The sequence below is a fragment of the Leptonychotes weddellii genome, chromosome 10 (assembly GCF_054177405.1).
Source record: "Leptonychotes weddellii isolate Sample4059 chromosome 10, ASM5417740v2, whole genome shotgun sequence".
NCBI lineage: Eukaryota > Metazoa > Chordata > Mammalia > Carnivora > Phocidae > Leptonychotes > Leptonychotes weddellii.
Window position 1 is genome coordinate 103543242 of NC_138378.1, and position 12050 is coordinate 103555291.

At 46.3% G+C, this 12050-nt stretch overlaps 1 protein-coding gene across 2 annotated transcripts in view; it reads right to left on the minus strand.

Moving 5' to 3' along the window:
* The window catches only part of MRPL33 (mitochondrial ribosomal protein L33), a 47540-nt gene extending 36735 nt beyond the window's left edge, over nucleotides 1-10805 (minus strand). The window contains exon 1 of one of the 2 annotated variants that reach the window (XM_081797025.1): nucleotides 10521-10805. In XM_081797025.1, coding sequence (XP_081653151.1) covers nucleotides 10521-10566 — 46 coding nt within the window. In that variant the 5' untranslated portion in view covers nucleotides 10567-10805. The remainder of the gene's footprint in view (nucleotides 1-10520) is intronic. The other variant, XM_081797027.1, reaches the window with a different exon arrangement.
* Between the last annotated feature and the right edge of the window lie 1245 nt (nucleotides 10806-12050).

The window sequence follows — 12050 nt, forward strand, 5'->3', positions numbered from 1 at the left end:
ATTTAATCGATCTGAGTGCAGTCCAAACTTCAGGTTTTTTAAGCTCCCTAAGAGATTCTAATGTACACTCAAGGACTGGGCTCAGGTATCTTGATGCCGAGCTAAGACCCCTATCTTAGACCATGAGCTCCAAGCCTGTCCATTGTGAGCAGCACCTACCCGAGTAGGGTGGGGAGGGGAGAAAGTGGCCAATCTGAAAGAATGAGGAAGTCTTGAAGCTGTAAGCCAACAGAGGAGGTGCTCACATACATTCCAGAAGGCTGCAGAACACTTATCAGAGACACTGAAATGGAAGACAAAGAGTAGAAAGTTCAACTGCCTTCTTGAAAATGGATGAAAGTCCAGAGGACAGCACCCTTGCCACCCACATACTTCACCTGCCCCCAAGAAGAGCCGCAAACATTATCAAAAGGCTGACAGGAACGGTCTTTGGGGAAAGTCAACCAACTAAATGTGTGGTTTGGTTGGTGGGTGCTATGGGTGAGGAGAGGACAGCAGTAGAGCGCTGGTGAGGGTGTAGAGGTTTAGAAGTAATGGGCTGAAACTCGCCACTGGAGGAGGGAAAGATTTGGGTCAGGGTCAAGGAGAGGCATTCCCGCGGTGGGTAGGGAGCAGGGCTGCAGTGGAAGGAGAACTACACATGTGCTGGAGGCCAGACTCTGCCATTTTAACCATGGGACCCTAGGCAAGAACCTGGCCTCAGTTTCTTATCTGGGACTTGTGTGAGGGTAACGTCGGAGGAGCCCACGATCTCAGATGATTATCATCAGGTCATCTCTAAGGCTTTTTCCAGTCCCATGAAGCTCAGACATTGTCCTCCAAAAATGCTTTGGAGGTTTTCAAACCTGGTATCCATCAGCATCACCTGGGGTGCTCACTGCCAGGTAATACAGCTCAGTGGGCGGGGGAACGAGACCCACAGGGATTTTATAACTGTCACCTGTAGCTTCTGATGTTGCATGTACTTTGGGAATCACTGCTCTAGATTCCTGTTTCTCAACTCCTGGGAATCTTGTTAAAGGACAGATTCTGAGCCAGTAGGTCTGAAGCAAGGTCTGAAGATCCGCATTTCTAACAAATTTGTAGATGGTGCTGATATTGCTGGCTGTATATCCTTGCCACTCAAGGTGAAGCCAAGCAGCATCCTAGCAGTATCATTAGGGAGCTTGTTAAATGTGCAGAATCTTAGGCCCCACCTGAGACCTACTGAATCAGAATCTGCATTTTAACAAGGTCCCCCGGGTGATTCGCATGCACATTCAAGTTTGAGAGATGTTGTTCTAGAAGTGGCTTACTGACCAGGGAAACACCATTGAAATTTGGGACAAAATGGTAGGACAAGACTCAGTTTCTTAAAATGAAATAAAAGTCAGAGATGGGCAGGGATTTCCATCTGTTTTAGTTACTGCCATATTTGTGGGCCTGGCACAGAGCAGATGCTCAACCAATATTTATAAAGTGAATAGACAAGGGAAGAGTCCAGTTTCTGGAGCCAGGCAAGAGGCCAGAGTGGAGCCAGGAACCACCATGACTTGAAGCTAACTACTAGGGCCAAGCTCTGTCTAGTGCTCTTCCCAGGACAAGATTGGTCCTGATGCCATCACAGAGCATATCTCTGGCCACATGAGACATGAGCATGTTAAACTGTCTCATCTGTGGAGATTAGCAGGCTACAGAACAATGCAACCAGGAAAATACACCGGCCTTCTTAAGTAGGTCTGCTATAGGAATCGGGGACTGCACCAACCTGTGGGGAGGTAGGTGGCCAGAGAGGCCCCAGGTCCAGAAATAACTCATCTGTGCTATAGGATTAATTCCATGAAGCTGCCTGGTACACGTTTGTCATGGGCAGAATTTAGTGCACTCAGCATCAATTCTATTACTCTCCTATTTCCTCTGTGCAAAACAGATGTCAGTAAGATACATGCTGGAGTCAAAGGCAACCAGTGTGGCTCTGTGGGTTAAGGTCAAATTCCATGTGCTATACGTAGGTTGGGCAAATGTTAAATCCTACAAAGAACAAACAGTATTTGTTATTAACTAGCCTTAGAGGAATGGATCAATAACTCATATCTGAAGTGACTATTATTCCTAGTCTTCAGGGGTGCCAGTCTAGAAAAGAAAACGTTTCTGTTTGTTTTTCCTACGTATAGCATTATCCAGACTTTCTGGATCACCCTGACAGTAGCAGTTAGGATTTCAGTAAGGTAAGTTCATTCTCACTCTGCCCTAGCAACAAACTGGGCTGAAGATTTCTGATAGATTCCTCAAAACACCAGGCCCTTTTTCCTAATGATTACTGTAAATATACTGTGAACACAAGAGAATGCTTTTTAAAGCAGTGTTGTTTTTCTCAGGCCACTTCATTTGCTTGATTCCCACAAGTAAACTGGGTGAATAGTCATTGTGCATTTCTAAGGGTTCATCTCCCTCCGCCTTGGACTGGATCTCACATTTAAGGCAAAATGAAATGACTGTATTAATGGCCATACCAGTCATGGCAAAGTTCCCATGAATAACTGTTTTCAGAAGAAGAAGAATTTTCCATCACTGCTTCCTCCCCACTAACCTGATCCTCAACCTAATTTCTAACTGTCCCAATGAGCCTGGTTCCACAGAGGGAGAGTCCTGTGGATGTCTCTGCAACTTCTCCAAGGGCTTTGAAAGATGGTTCCTGGGTGCCTGGGTGGATCAGTCAGTCAAGAGTCTGTCTTCAGCTCAGGTCATGATCCCGGGGTTCTGGGATGGAGTCCCGCATCAGGCTTCCTGCTCAGCGGGGAGTCTGTTTCTCCCTCCCCCTCTACCCCTCCCCCCTGCTCGTGTTCTCTCTCTTTCTCAAATAAAGTCTTTTTTAAAAAAGAAAAAGAAAAAGAAAGATGGTTCCTGCCCAGCACACAGTCCCCCATGTTGCCAGGTGCATGTGAGGAGGGAACAAGAAATCAGACATTGTACTCATTGGTTACCAGACAAGAAATTTAAACTCGTGTACTCAATGGTCCTGCAGTAAACTGGTGTGTGTGTACCGTTGCACGTTTTTTGGCTTGTGAAAAGGATGCGCTAATTAATTCTCCTTTGCTTTGGAATAGCACTCAATGGCAAGTCACCAAAGTCATGCAAATTCCGTCTTTTCAAGCCATTTTTGAACAGGTCTATGTTTCTTTTTGTTGACTAAGAGAGACAGCGAGTTGTCATGTTCACAAAGATGACCTAACTTGAGCTTCTGTGGTTTGGGATCCTGCCTGCCTGTGTTTCACCCTGTTTTGCCTCCAAGGCAGGAGCCTACAGTCTCCTAGCCAGGAGATTGTGGTTAGTTTCCTGGCCTCCAACCGAGGTGGGGACACACCTGCACCCCTGAGGGAGGGAGAGCCTGTGGAGGGTCCATGAGGCCAGGGCTGAGTCATTCACCCAAGAGACATGTCAAACGGCATGAGAACATCAGTTTGGCATTTAAGGAGCAAGAACCCACAGAAAAATTCTTCTGTATGTTAACAATCTAGTCCATTTTTTTTAAACTAAGCCAAGAAAAGAAATTCAAGTTTGGTGTCACCTTACTCCAGTACTGAGGTTTACTCCTCAAGTGAAATTACCCCCAAAAGAAACCTCAGCTTCACCCACAAATCTAAGAGAGGTGAATGGCCTCCACCTGATAATATATCCTCCCATGGGCCCCTCTCTATGACTCCCCACACTTCACAGTTCTATTCTAAGCCCATGGATTCAGAAAACCCCACTGTAAGCCATCGTCTTAGATTTTTCTACCCAAACCAGTTTTCTCTCTCAGAAAATTACTTGAAATGTAACTTGAATAAACCTGAGCCTTCTTCCTCTCTTATGGAGGTCCATCTTCATGTGGTATTTTATTCAAAAGAAACACAAACTGGGGCACCTGGGTGGCTCAGTCGGTTAAGTGGCCAACTCTTGATTTCAGCTCAGGTCATGATCTCAGGGTCATTAGATAAAGCCCTGCATCAGGTTTCATGCTCAGCATGGCATCTACTTGAGATTCTCTCTCTCCCTCTCTCTCTCTCTGCCCCTCCTCCTACTCATGTTCTCATTCTCTCTCTCTCTCTCCCCCCCACTCTTTGTAAAATAAATACATATTTTTAAAAAACACACAAGTTGAACTCCAAATGCCTTAAAAAAACATAAATCTTTGCTAAGTTTCTTGAAGAAATGGTCACTTTTCTCACTCAAAGTCCCACTCAAGAGCTACACCCAGCCCATTCTCTCTCCAGAGAGTAGTTTCACACTTTTTCCTATGAAAATAATCTAGCCTATGTGGTTCTTTCCATCCTAGCCATCCTCTTAATCCAGCCACAAGAATGGGAGACCACACAGCTCAGAATCCTTCCAGAGAATGCTGGAAGGGAAGAAAGGCTGTAACTACCTGTGCCTCAGGGGCTTAGTTCCAAAAGTAAGAATGGGGAACAGAAGCAAAAGGACACCGACAGCACTATAAGAACCTGAGGGACCTTCTCCATTGTCAAGATGGCAGCCCTCCAAATGGGGCTGGGTTCTGGTGCGGCTGCCCTGATGCTCACCAGCACATGGAAGGCCAGCAGTGAAATCTTCAGGACCCTCCGTGGAATCCTGGGAAAACTTTACCCAAACAGGGATAGTCAGAGCAATCTGCATGTGTTTGCCTCTCTGGGAAGAGCTTTTGAAAGATTCAGAAGGTTTTGGTGTAAAATGGTATACAGCCAAAAGAGAAAAACAGGGTTCACATCAAGTTTGATTTTCATTCCACTAAGCCATTTGAAATGAAGGAGAAAAATCTTTCCAAAGATGTCTTCAATGATTCAGAATAATTGAGTCCAGTTTAATTTGGTGCATGATGGAGTTAAAGAGCAACATGGCTGCTTCAAGTGTGTTTTGCAGTTCCCAGCATCACTAATTAGCTCCATGACATAAAGGTTAATGAGATAAAACATCTATAAATCAAGCTGATGGCTGATTCAAGAAGAAAACCCCCAACTCCCGCTCTGCCGTGATAACACTATAATTTCACTCTTTTAGGCTATTTATTTGATTAAATTTGATTATGTGAGAAGATATACAAATGTATAATTATAAAATTCATACTTAAGTTATAAACTACCTTGCCCAAAGCTCCTTTCTAAATTTAGTTATTCAATACCCATAAGAAAATAAGTCAATCATTAACTATTATCAGCATTAATTATACTGGAATTAACTAATTTGATGAGAGGGTTCATAGTGACCCTTCCCAAAGAGAAGAAGTCTATTATATTCAAAAACGATGTTCCTTAAAATATAAAGTCCAGAAAATAAAATTGTGGATTTTATTGACTAAAGTTAGAGGGGAATTCGGGATTTAGAGAACATTCTGGTGAATCCTTTTGTAATGTGAAGAATTCTAACCCACTTAAATCCTCTATTTGTATAGGTGAGTTTTTCAGATGGTTATGAAAAGAAAAATAAAAACCTCAGAGTCAGGGAACAAGGTTAACATCTCAACTCAACCACTTACTGGTGTCCTTAAGCAAGTTACTAAAACATCTGTGCCTCAGTTTCTGCATCTGGAAAAGGGGATAACAGACTCTTATCTCATAGGGTTTGAGGACAAAATGTGATAATTCATGTATATCACTTAGCACAGGGCCTGGCACATAGTAAATGCGAAGTAAATTACGATGATTATGAGTCATGTAGGGCCTAAGTGTACTTAGACTTTACTTCTTGAGCCTAGTGCACAGAATGTGCAACCTTGAAGCATGAATTTAGTAAGACAAAGCTCTTTTCCATTTATCATGAAGGTATAGTTACTCATTATCGAGCTAGTTTGAGTGCAATATTTAGCAATTTTTCCTTTTGTCAAGGACTTGACAAAGGACTTGATGCACCTTGGTTTTTTTCCCATTGCAGACTTTGTTTTAACTTTAAAGATTAAAAGAGTTATATCGTGTCCAAGGCATGCAGATCCCCAGGAGATGGGCAAGTAGCCCAGAGTCTCACTGATATTTGATACAAGGGGTCTTGAATAGAAATCGCATTTCCTAGGCCACATTTTGAGACTTTGGCTATACAGGAAATATCCAGATCTTCTGACACTCTCTGATCCTCCTGACTGAACCCACTTCCTCAGAAGAGCACTGGGAGCACATTCTTAGAACAACTATCTCACTTCCAGATGTCCCCACTGGGCGCGTGTGCGTGCATGCGTGTACACACACACGTGCACATTCCCAGCAGGCAAGGATGTTCTCTGCAGGTTAGAGCACTGCAAGTGAACGGATATGAGGAGACTCTAACACACTGGTATCAACTATTGGCTCTGACAACCAGAGAATAAACTCCATTCCAGGAGAGAGTCGAGGAAGAAGAGGAAGCTGAAACTCTGCGGAGAGCCGAGCCTCGCAGCTGCAGCCCAGGTAGGCCCAGCCCAGCTGACCTTTGTTCTGTCTTCGAAGAACCACCCAGAACCACCCAGAGAGTTCATGTATAAAATGAATAAATCCAATGTAAAACTACCTGTAAAACTTCCCTGTCTATTGCATCAGCTGCTGCCCATCTGCCCTTCTCCTCCCCGCCCCGGGAAGTGGTAAGGAGGGTGAAGTAACAGCCTGTGAGGCAAGCACTCAGGCAGGGGAAATCTGGGGGAGGCTGGCTCACTCCTTCCAGCCAGGCCCCACCCAACAGGCGCTCCTTAAACCTAAGTCCACGAAGGGCAAGTGATCAATTTGCCCAGAATCCTCCCCACTGTCCTTCCTGACACTGCGTGCACTTCCTTCTAGCTCCACTTGGCCATGGGTGGGGTCATGGGCAGGACCTCGGAGCCTTCTGTTTTAGCCAGGGTGGGCTCCAGGATCTCAGAATGTCAGAGCTGGAAAGCCTCAGAGGGCATCTGAATCAACATTTTCCTTTTGCAGATGATAAAAGTGAGGCCCAGGGAAGTAACACGATGTGCCTGGGTGGGCGGGGCGCACAGCTAGATTGCATCAGATTATTATGACTACGGCCCACACCTCCTCTCTCCTGCACAACCTCAGGAACTGCTAAAGAACCCCAGTGTTCAGACTTCAGACTTGGCCAATCTTCGGATGGGAGACAGCACCAGAAATGAATGTTCAGAAGTCAAGTAAGCTGGCAAGTAGGATGCTTAGAAGATTCTAAGGGGTGAGATTGACATACATTCTGAACATAGGCAGAAGAGGAGGAGAGGGGGATCTCCCAGGAGAACAGGCCAACATCAGGCTGAGCTGGGGCAGGAGTAGACTGTGAGGGAGAAAGAGGGACCATTCTGGAGCAGGCCCAGTGAGACGACCCTATGCCTGAGTCTGCCCAGGCCCTCAAGCCCCCTGGATCCTGGGATGTGCCAGGCCCACTGAGGCAGACTGGCAAGTTCCAGGTTACACTTCAACTACCAGCTGCACTTTGGCGGGACTCAGAACAGGGGAAAAAAGAGCAGCCATCAACGGAAAGTGTTGACGTGGGCTTCCAGGGTACTGGGTGAGATCAGGAACCACTGACGATGTGTGCTGACTTAAAGGGTACATTAGAAGCTATAACTGCACATAAATTTACACACATATTCTTTTAAAAAAACACGTTATTTATGTATGACTGACATATAAAAAGCTGAAAATACTTCATGTATACTTGATGAGTTTGGAGAACATACATATTCTTTATTAACCTGTAATTCCACTGATGCCCAATCTAGGAGGCAGCCAGCTTCCCTGAGCTACTTGCAGCCCAGGAGTGCAGCCTCAGTGAGCTCCTATCCTTTCTGGGGCCTGTTTAATAATCACCTTCTTTGGCTTTTAACCCAAGGACTGGAGCAACACCTGACAGTCCTGCACTGTAAGCTTTTCCTGAACTCTGGAAAACTCACACTTGAGCCTGTGAGCATGATATTGATTTGATAGACACTCGGGCTCATTATCCAGCACATGTGATTGTGCTGAAGGTGACATAGTATTTGACCAACTTTTAAAACTGCCCACCTTCTGATAGCCCCTCTGGACTCATGAGTTCAGCCATGTTCTCTTGCTGACTACCCATCTTTCTGATTCAGGTATCTACTTTTACGGTGCAATTACTTGTCTCAAATTTTCATAATCATCTCAAAGGGGATTCTAAGGAGTGAGGTTGACATACATTCTGAACATATGCAGAAGAGGAAGAGAGGGGGATCTCACAGAAGAACAGGCCAACATCAGGCTGAGCTGGGTTTTGGGTTTTTTTTTAAAGAATATGTGTAAATCTGTGTGTAGTTATAGCTTCTAACCTCACTCCTTAGAATCTTCTAAGCATCCTACTTGCCAGTTGTTTAACAATCTTCCTTCTTTTCAGCCTGATGTAGAAAGGTTTTCCAGCTGCCAGTAAATGCTGGGCCTCACCAGGTACCCTATGGGCACAGTCCCACCCAGTGTGTGGGGGCCCCAGTGAGGGCCCTCAGGACCACAGGAAAGCTGGAGGATAGGGCTTCCATGTGACCATGGGACCTCCCCATTAGGCCATCAAGCCCCTGGCATACCTAGTAAGTCAGCCTGACACGTCACACCTCACCCTTCCTCAAAAAAGTGTCAGATAAGTGAGAGCCTCTGAGTTGGGCAACCCCATGGAGAGGAGTAGGAAAAGTACACAGGCTCGCTGGGGGAACAGGGAGAGGGTCCTGTGAGCAAGAGGGTCTGGCAGAGTCACAGTGCGGAAGTGGGTAACAGGAGAGGGATCAGGGAAAAGGCCCATGGGGAGGAGCCCCAGACAGTGGAGGGGGGGTCCAAACCAATACCATCAGACGGGTTTCTATTTTTTCACCTAATGAAGTTTCATTAGTCGACTCAAATGTTTGCTCTGACTTTCTGTCCCTAAGGAAGAAGAAGGTAGCTAGTCCAAGGATTTGGAATTTGGGCCTGTTGATTTCCAAGTATGGGAAAAATCCATTAAAAATGAGCACTCGTACTCTGTCTTCATTCCATTCCTAGCATAGACAACATTACTATTCCAAAGAAGGAGAGTGAATAACAGAACATAAAGGGAAATTTGAGATCAGCTAGTCAACATCCTCATTTTACAGATGAGAAAACTGAGACCCAGAGAAGTGCTCAGAATCACTCAGCCAATCATTGCAGAACTGGTAGGACTAGAATTCTGTCTCCTAACTCAGTCCCTGCCTTTTCTTCCCTTCTACCTGTCCCCATCCCAGCTGCCATGACTGCTTAGGGGTGAAAGTTTGCCTTGGAGCGCCCTCCTCTGGCTCTGGCTCCAGGCTGCGGGCGCAGTTATGGTGTAGGCCTGGGTTCTTGAACTTGAAATGAAGCATGCAACAGAATCACCCGCAGGGCTGTTGAAAACAGATTGCTGGGCCCATCCTAGGAGTTTCTGATTCAGTAGGTCTGGGGCAGGGCCCAATCATTTGCATTTCCAACAAGATCCAAGGTGATGCTGATCTACTGATTCAAAGACCACTTATTGAGAGTCTCTGGTATAGGCAGAGATCTTGTGGCTCTTGCAGCCAGAATACTGGGATTCAAGTCCCAGCTTTGCTCTGTATGTACTGTAACCTTGAACACAATGTTACTTAATCTGCTGGCATCTCAGTCTCTTCATCTTATGATGGTAACTATAATAACCACCCAGAGAGTTCATGTATAAAATAAATAAATCCAATGTAAAACTACCTGAGGATTGCTGTACTGATGCTGTGTGAATACACAGACTCACAAATCTATGACCCTTGTCTGGAGAGATGGCACTGTGCACCAGGGGAGGCCCATGGTGACAGAAGTGTTCTCTTAATGCCACTCAAAAATACCACAAAGCCAGCAGAATTGGTGTTCATTCTTACATAAATATTGCCTGAGGAATTATTAGGGCCCTGCACTGGATTTACAAAGGTGAATGACACAGTCCCTGCCCTGGAGAAGCAACTAAGAGGAAGATAAACATGCAAATCCTAATAATTACTTACTGGGTAATGAACCAAGGAAGGAACCCTTTGCCTTGGAGCACAGAGCATCCAATCTGGTCTGGGGAGTCAAGCAAGATTTGAAGAGGCATCTGACTTTTGAATAGGGTCTTGAAGGATGAATAGTTCTTTAAGAAGAGAAGTAGCAGGGGGCACTCCAGGCAGAGGAAATAGCATATGCAAAGTGGTCACAGATGTGTGAAAATGCATAACATTTTCGGGGGAATAACAGTAGTTCTATGTAGCTAGAGCCCAGCAGGTCTGGGGAGAGAGAGCAGAAGATGGGATTGGCAAGGAAGGGTGAGGCAAGATTCTGCAGAGTCCTGGATGCCACGCTGAGAAGTCTGGATCTGATCATTGCTCTGGTGGGAAGCCACTAGAAGACACCCACTTTCTCCTTGGAAGATTCCTTGGAAAAAAATCCCTAATGTATCCCCAAGATGAAAATTTATGAGCCTTCACCACCCTCTGCACCCCCAGTGCCTCTGAGCCTCCCCTGCCAAGGAAGCCAAGCCCAGAAATGCCTCCAGAACTGGGTGGGGGCCCTTGGGAACAAGCTGCCCTGGAAGGCAGAGGAGCAGCCTCTTACCTCTTACCTTCATCAGATAGGCAGCACTTTCCCAAGATTTCCTCATTCCCTCTCCCCTTGGGTGTGGAGTCCCTGGGAGAACAAAAGACTGTTATCTTAAGCTAAGAAGCCTTGGGAGGGGAGGACGGGCGCTCTGGCAGTGCTGAAGCAATCCAGGAAGAGCCCCGTGGAAACCTACACCTGGGGAGCAAGCCCCTTGCCTCACTGACCTCACTGAGCTATGGACACTTTTGGAGCCGGAAGAACCTGGAGAGTTCATCTGTTCCAGGTGCCTCCTTTCCACTCAGAGGTGGCTGGAGATTCCGGAGCTCCCTCCCCACATCAGACTCCAAGATTTAAAGCCCCAGTCTTGGGAAAAGTGGTGGTTTCTTTGGCCACTGGCCTGCTGCCCCTCTCCTGAGTCTTTCACATAGTCCCCAGCCAGCCAAATCCCTGCCCCTCTTTCAAAGTCAGTCTTGTTTCCAAACTGGCAGACAGCGGAGCGCGCGGAAAGTGCGTGCTGCTCTTTCTGGAACCAGCAAGGGCAAGGAAACAGGCCAAGCTGCTATTGGAAACTGTATGGGCTGGGGTTTTTATACCGGTTCCTCTCTCTCCTGCAGAGGGGGAAGCAAATTGCTCTGGTGGGAATAATCCCTTTTGTTTTCAGCAAAATATTTTAATAGGTCTTTGGGTTATGCAAGGATAAAATTTCAACCTATTCTGGAAAAGAGAAAAGCAATCTGGTACAATGTGAAGCTACAGGCCCTGCATCATAATTGTAGAGGGTAGTTTTCCTTCAGAATGAATGGCATCTCTTCGGGGTTTGGGGGGAGTTTTGTTCAACGCTGCAGCCTGGTCTTAGCTGTGCTTTGGTGAGTTGCGGGAGGGGCCCCTATGGGCTGCGGAAGAGAGGAGGACTGAGCTCCTGGACACCAGGGAGGACCTCCCAGTCAGTATGTGATTCCCAGGAGGCCTCACAAACCCTGGAGGAGGAAAGCCAGGAAAGGGCTGAGCCAGGATCTGGAATGTTCCTCTTCCTCAGGGGTTGCCATTTGTTCCTTTCTCTGGCAGGGCTACTGAGACCATCAAAGCCAGTCCCAAACCCACTGAGCTCTTTCTGAAAAGACCACAAAGTCATGTAAAACTGGCACATTCACCCCCAGACCACTGCCACAGCCCACCCAGAGTGGAGTAAGAGCCCCTCTGTGAGAGCGGAGTCTCCCCACCCTTCAACTTGGTTCTGTTAGTAGCCCCAAGGTCTGGTGGGATATGGACAAAACCAGTAGACTCTTGGAGTTGTTAAATGTTTTACTTTTAGGGGCGCCTGGGTGGCTCAGTCGTTAAGCGACTGCCTTCAGCTCAGGTCATGATCCCAAGGTCCTGGGATCAAGCCCCGCATCTGGCTTCCTGCTCTGCGGGGAGCCTGCTTCTCCCTCTCCCACTCCCTCTGCTTGTGTTCCCTCTCTCGCTGTGTCTCTCTCTGTCAAATAAATAAATAAAATCTTTAAAAAAAAATGTTTTACTTTTATTAAAAATTTTCCTTTTCCTCAA